At 33.9% G+C, this 7,378-nt stretch overlaps 1 protein-coding gene across 1 annotated transcript; it reads left to right on the top strand.

Moving 5' to 3' along the window:
- The first annotated feature begins 4,240 nt into the window (after positions 1-4,240).
- On the top strand, positions 4,241-6,987 carry LOC122832288 (T-cell surface glycoprotein CD3 epsilon chain-like). The gene is made up of 5 exons (XM_044118878.1): positions 4,241-4,379; positions 4,603-4,803; positions 4,876-5,019; positions 5,123-5,166; positions 6,345-6,987. Exons 1-5 carry the CDS (start codon positions 4,316-4,318, stop codon positions 6,405-6,407), a joined length of 516 nt encoding a protein of 171 aa, XP_043974813.1. The 5' UTR covers positions 4,241-4,315; the 3' UTR covers positions 6,408-6,987.
- The last annotated feature ends 391 nt before the right edge of the window (positions 6,988-7,378 follow it).

The raw sequence follows: 7,378 nt of genomic DNA, 5'->3' as shown, positions 1-7,378 counted from the left end.
TACTGAAAGAAAAAATAAATTTTAATCTGCTTATTGAGAAGCAGAGAGTTTATTGATAAGCAGAGAACAAGTTCAAGAAAACAAAGACTACATATAAATTAAAGCTAATCAAAAAAAAAAACAACTCTTGTTACTTGTTGGTGTGTTATTGAATCGTCCAGTATTTGGTTTATGTGGCACTTTAATGTGCCAGGGTGAGGTACTCGGATTGATATCTTTTATTTTATTTTATTTTATTTTTAAAAGTTAATAACTAGTCTTGTTTAGAAAAAGATACCACAGAGCTTTATTTATATTCAATGCCCTTGCTCATAAAACAAAAACAAGCAAGAATTTGCCTCCAAAACTTTAGAAGAGAATGTTTGCTACAACTTACTTTGAAAAAGCATCACTTTGCATCATTTAGCCACATGGGGGCAGAGAAGCACCACAATCTCCACTAACTTTCATCAAGTGCGCCCATGCACTTACTGTTGAAGTTTAAAATAGCCTACTCTAAATAAAAAAAAAATAAAATAAAAATCTTCTGTGTCTGAAGTTAAATCAGAAATTCCTCTTATTTGAGGGAAATTAAAGTAACCACAATTATTTTTATTTGCTAATTGCCATTTTAATTAAAGGGTAGGTCAGATATTTATTTACTAAGCTCTTTAAGAGCAGATTGGGAAAGCAGAATATGTGACAGAGTGTTTCCAACCCTGGTCCTCAAGACACACCGCCTTACACATTTTAGTTATTTCCCTGCTTCAAGCACACATAATTTAATCTGACGACTGAATAACAGACTTTTGTGGAACTGCAGTCATCTGATTCAGGTGTCTTAAATCAGGGAAACATCTAAAACATGCACCGCAGTGTGTCTTAAGTTCCAGGGTTGGGAAACACTGAGCAACAGTGGCATGGTGCACCCAGAGCAAAGGGAAGGACCCAGTGGCAAGTAATGAGTCCAGGAGGGATATATACAGTTAGAGAGGAACTGACTGCAGCTGGGAAGGTAGCAAATGAGACTATATGAGATAAATGATTAGCAGCTGGGAAAGGGGAGAAGAAGAAGAGTAAATGGCAAAGTGACTAGGACAAAACAAAGATGAAGCTAAAAGATATAGAACCTAAATAATAAGAGAAATAATTACCAAGTATAACAAAAATTAATCCAAGAGAAACTAAACTAAGAGAAGGAATAAACTAGAATAAGATAATACTAAGTGCAAAACAATTCCAAAACACACGTATGACCAAACTGAAAGAAATAAAATGAAAATAAGAAATCTATACCCGAAAACAACAAAAGAAGAAGTCCACTAACAGAAGGGAAATGACAGGAACACACTGTTTTCTTGTTTGACATGACTGGAAAGTGAAAAAAGTCACTGGAAACAATTTTCAGACATTTGAAGGTGCCGCATTCGTCTGTTAAAACAATGCAAGTATAGAAATGATGGGACTGTCCAACAATCAGACCACTCAAGAAGGAGACTGGTTATACGTCCCACAGATGAATCCTTTTTGGTCCAAAATATACCAATAGACCCCAGAACAAAAGCCAAAGACCTTGTAAAGATGCTGCCTTGAAGGGTCATTATTCACAGTAAAATGTGCCTTGAACAGACATGGGCTGAAAGCCATTACTTCAAAAGAAACACAAGAAAGCCATAATGACCATCATCACATTTGAGTAAAAAAGGGGAACACTTGTAAACCTGGCAAGACCATGCCAGCGGTGAGATATGGAGGTGGCAGCCTCCTTTTATTTTGCTGCCAGAGGAACTGGTGCACTTTCTAGAATAGATGGCACCATGAAGAAAGAACATTATGAAGCAATATCCAAAGACATCAACCAGGCAGTTAAAGCTTAGAAAAAAGTTGTCTTCTAGATGAACAGTAACCTCCGGCATACAGTGGTTGCTAAATTCTACATGAACTCTTAAAATGATCGGAGAGCTTATGTCTAAAATGTGCAAGATTAAAAAACTGACTTTGTGGGTTATTTTGTCATCTGCTTCCTGGTCAAATGTGGACAACAGGGTTGGATTACAGGTGTGACCCCATGCATACTGGGTTAGGCTGTCAACCATAACATAGGTCTATGTCACAAACATTTACAGTGCCTTTAATTGCAAATTTACAAAAACATTATGTCAAAGTGTAAATTAGTGCATTTTTACTATTGCCTGATTAAATTGGGGTTTTACCTGTTTAATACCCAGCAATATAACACAGATTGCAAATTTGACAATCAAAAATTAATAGCACATTATAAAATAATCTTTAAGGAGGAGGATACAACAGCTGCAATGCTCCAGTGAAATGAAGTAAGCTGAACACAATACAATAGAGGTGTAGCAGCAAGAAAGAAGAATACACAAAGCAGCACAGACAAAGGAGCAACTGAAACCCTAAAAATAAAATTCACTGCGAAAGTAAATGTCAAGATGCATGAAAGCTTTTGTAATTATTCACAGGCTGGGTGTGAGGGCAGAAAGCAAAGAGAATGGAAACAGGAAATGTGACAAGAGCTATTAAAGACAAAACCAAAATGATTGTTATCAAAACCCAAAGCGATAAACAAAATGAGACAAAGAGTTCGCTCATTAACCAGGGGGAAATTTACAGTAAATGATATGAGACCCAAAACGCACAAAAACAATGAGACACAGAAAGCAGAACCTACTAAACTCTGATAGATACATTTGCTAAACCATTAGCTTTTCTATTTCTTTGCATGAGGGAAGAACACTGATGCCAGTTATCTGTTACCTGCTGTCAGCTCTCGTATACACGAGCTTATCAATGCATTAGGCACTGGTAAAATAATTGACATTGAACCCAGAATATTCTCTCTATTTTAACAGTTATGAATACTATAAATCACCAATGACTCTTTATATTTAATGTATATTACACAGAAATACATTGTTCTTTCATTGTGAACCTAACAAGCATGCAACAAAAACAGAAGAAGTTTTTTCTTAAATCACACAAATACAAGCTTCTTTTTCCAAAAAGTACTAAATATTATTATAAATAAACTATTTAAAGCAATCTTTGAATATGAATACAGTGAATCTTTTTTTACCCAAAAAATGAACATCATGTGAAGGTTCCAGACATAAATTTTTATAGCCGGAGCTGAAACACCTCTTGAAACCCTGACATTGATTTGTTGGTAGGATTAACAGCATCACCCAAACACAATTAATAGCGTCTTAGATAATATAACTATAATATAATGTGCTGTTAAAATGGAGCCGGTTGTTTCTACTGTCACCACATGCTTGCTCATTATAGTAGATCGCGCCTCAGTGTGGCTTTTTTCTAATAGACTCCCAAATTGTCATTATAAATTATTCTAGACTGGACTGAGTCATTAAATCTGATCAGTCAAATTGGTATGAAATTATTGTATTTTTCTTTATAATCATTTAATTTCTTTAGAAATTAAATTGACCTGTTTTTTTTTTTTCTTGTACAGTTCTTTGATATGACATTAATTTTGAAGTGCTATATAAATAAACAGAATAGTTGGGCGACATTAACATTAACGTTTGGACACTCTGAACATTTGTCGAGACTAACCCTGGAGACACTGACCCAATAGATCGCAGTGGAGTAATATAAGGGGTGCCAGTGCTGCCGTGTTGGTTTAAGGACCCAGAACATAATTTCTGAAGGTAAAAGGCACCAAATAATGTTCTCTCTTAAGTCATAATGAAAGATAAAATAAAATAAACTCTTCTAATAATCCAATCCATCAGTTGTCTCCATCATGCTAACCAAGAAGGTGCCCCACAGAAATCTTGCTCTCTTACTTTTTTATTTCATTAAAATGTCATCATGATACAATACTTCTAGCGCAGTTGCTGTAGATAATAGTGAGCAATACTTTCTAATTGTGGTGGACCGGGTCTTGATTTTTTCTGGGAAAACTTGTTTTCATATTCAAATTGCCTTCTTGATCACATAATTCTCATCTAGAGTTTCCAGTGTATTATTTGCCTAAATCTGTTACTTTTTTATTCCTGCTTCTTCTCCAGATTGTTTTGATCTGGAATAAGTCAGGACTCAAAATGTTTCTTTCTCCAAGCTTCACTTCAGTTTGACTTCAATGAACAGTGAAATCCTCTTGAAAAACTACACACTTCCTGTAAGGCTAAATGTGGGTGTCTTTTGTAAATTTATTAGTGCGCACAAGCGAGAGAGCACAGAGAGAGAGAGAGAGAGAGAGAGCTTCAGACTGTCATTAACCAGACTGCTGAGTATAATTCAGACTTCACAGATTTGATCCAAACTCCAGACGGATAAAGAAACACGCAGGATGGGTGTTCAGGTCATGTTCATTGTCCTTTTCATGTTTTTAGCCACAGTGGAATCTCAAAAAGGTAAGCACCAACATGTCCTGCAACCAGTCTTTAATTTTACTGTAAAGTTGAAATATTTCATTTATTTGTCTGGTGGTTGGACAAATACATATTTCAGCTCTAAATATACCATATGCAAACCCTTTAGCGTCTTTGATCGATCACAATTTTAACAGAAATGGATGTAAACATTCTGGACTTAAATGATTATAAAGTTATTGATTAATTGTGTTTGTGGTTGAAGGAGGAATCTCATTCTGGAGAGACCAGGTTACACTGACCTGTCCAGAAAACGGAACATGGACAAATAACAAGGAAAATGAAAATGCTTTAGGATCTGGTAAAACTTATGAATTCCACTTTAAAGGCCAGTCCCAACATTATTGTGAATATGACAATGATGAAGGGGGGAAGACAAAATACTACTTCTTCGTAAAAGGGAAGGGTGAGTAAAACCAGATTTAATTTTGAGGCCTCGTACAGACCTGTTGTTTGACGGATCACTTTTCTTCTCCAGCCTGTAAAAACTGCTTTGAGGTGGATGGATTCCTGTTCATGCTGGTGATTCTCGTGGATGTGATCGGGACTGCAGTGGTGATGAGGATAATCTACGTTTGCACCAAGAAGAAACACACAAATGTACCGCTTCAAACCTCAAGAGGTAGGAATGAACTTAAGATCTTATCCCAGTTTCTGGCCCTTGGGCCCAAGTACTCATAAAATCCTTGGAATTAATTAATATTTATTATCTTTATTTCTTTAAGCACGTAGAACCCGGCTTCAAGGGGACCAATCTTCTGCCTATGAGGTGGGTATTGACAGGAACCGTATCACATAAAGTCTGTTTTGTCTGGCATTTTTCTCATCTTGTTGAACTAAAAGAAGCATCATTATACTAATATGTTGTGGTCTAATCAAATCCTCCAAACTAAAGCTTTTTTGTACAAGAAAAAAATGTTTATGTATATATATACATATATATATATATATATATATATATATATATATATATATATATATATATATATATATATATATATATATATATATATATATATATATATATATATATATATATTAAAGTGATAAGAATCCTTCTCATTGAACCCACAGCAGGTTCTCACAGCAGGGTTTACTAAAGTCATGTTGTGAGAAACACGCTTTGTTGTTTGGTGTTTGATGAGAGAATTTTTTTTGACTCTCTTACTTACTGTAGATGTAAGTAAGTTACATATACAATCAAAAGAGCCGTTTATTTAGCGTAACCGTTTTCTTAAAGACATCAGTTTTTTTTAAAAAATAGGATTGTGCAAAGTGTGCCTATTTAGTAAAATCCTTCTATTTAGCAGAAAGTAGATCGTTCAGAAAATGGAAAATGTATGATAATTGAGCTGAGTCAGCACCAAGCTCACAGATTTTACACAGAGAAGCAATTATTTCTATTAACACCAACTTTTTTTTAATTAAACTATTTTACACGGAACAAATAATATTTAGTTTCAGCATAATAAAGATAGTCTTTTTATAAGAAGCCATCATTAAAAATGCCTTTAACCCTTTGGTAATTTATTATTGAGTACATCATAAAGTTCCAGTATGGTCTGAGTGTTTCCTCTATTTGAAAATAATTGTGATCAGTTATGACACTTGAAAATTTACTGAGGATCCATTGTTCTTCAAAAAAACACATTTGGAAGGCATTATACCTTACAACTAACACCCCTTAATACATGGGGATTTTGTAGCTAAATGTTTTATTTTATTTTATTTAGTGGCTAATTTATGTGTATTGGATGACTGACTTGAGGACATTTATTTATTTGTTTGTTTTATTCACATTTGCGCTTATGTATTGGGTGATTTGTGAACACTTTGTTTTAATTATTTATTTGTTGTTTGTTTGCATATTACTGTAATTTATTGTTTTATTTGCACATTGTAACACATTCATTTTAAAACTTTTGGTTTTGGATTGTGTCTCGGCAGTCACTGAACTCCAACACTCAAAAAACGGAAACTTACTCCACTCTGGTGCACAGGACAGGGTAGATGTCCATCATCAGGAAGGTCAGAAGAAGGCAAACATTTATAAACTGATAGCATGAAATAGCAAGGAATTACCAGGCATTATATTAGATTTAACTTCATTAAAACTGAACATTGTAAAATTAGTTTAAAACGATTTGTAATCATTTGTGTTTTTTAATGTTAAATTGCGCAGCTGTTCAAAAATTGTGCAGAAAACGAGTGGTAGAATTTCAAAAGCAGGGCTGAAAGTAAAAATATCTAATTTGTTCATGCATATGTAATTTATTCTATGTATTTCTGTACTTAGTTTTGCGATAGACAAATAAGTGGATAGAGACGAGTCATTTTGCAGACATTTTCTACTTTTCAATGCTGTGAAACAAAAGCTAGCAAACCACTTAGATAGTAAGCGTGGTACAGAGGAATCCTTCAAAGAAAACTAATTTCTTTTATTAAGGATGATGTTTAAACTGTTTGATTGAAATATTATTTTCCTTTTTATTTTGACTTTGAATTGCAACTCAGTATATTTTATAATTCATAGCTATGTAACATATCTTTTCATGGCTTCACAATATCATTGCTTGTAATCTGTGTAAAAGTAATAAATTCCCATATTTACTGTAAAATCAGGCTTTATCTACTTTTCCTTTTTCCTATATGAAGTTGTTGTTGGTTATTCTGCTTTTCTCTGAGAAATAAAGGATTATTTGTTTTCATTGAAAGACAGAAGTCTTTCTGTTGAGTTAAACCACTAGGTGGCAGACGTGTACTAAAGGATACACCAATAAGCTTTATTTATATATTTTTATGAGGATACAGAGATTACATTTGTACCCTAACTTGCACAAAACTCTTCCAAATATTTAACTGCCAATTTTATACATTATATTTTATTTTTTGCAAAGGCAATAGGAGTATATTTTGTAAGTCTGGAGAGAGAGAAAAATGAAAGAAAACCAGAAAAACATTGGTAAAATGCATCTGTTTGT

The sequence above is a fragment of the Gambusia affinis genome, linkage group LG06 (genome assembly GCF_019740435.1).
Source record: "Gambusia affinis linkage group LG06, SWU_Gaff_1.0, whole genome shotgun sequence".
Lineage (NCBI taxonomy): Eukaryota > Metazoa > Chordata > Actinopteri > Cyprinodontiformes > Poeciliidae > Gambusia > Gambusia affinis.
Note: the sequence above shows the minus strand (reverse complement) of the source record. Positions and strands in the feature narration are given on the sequence as shown.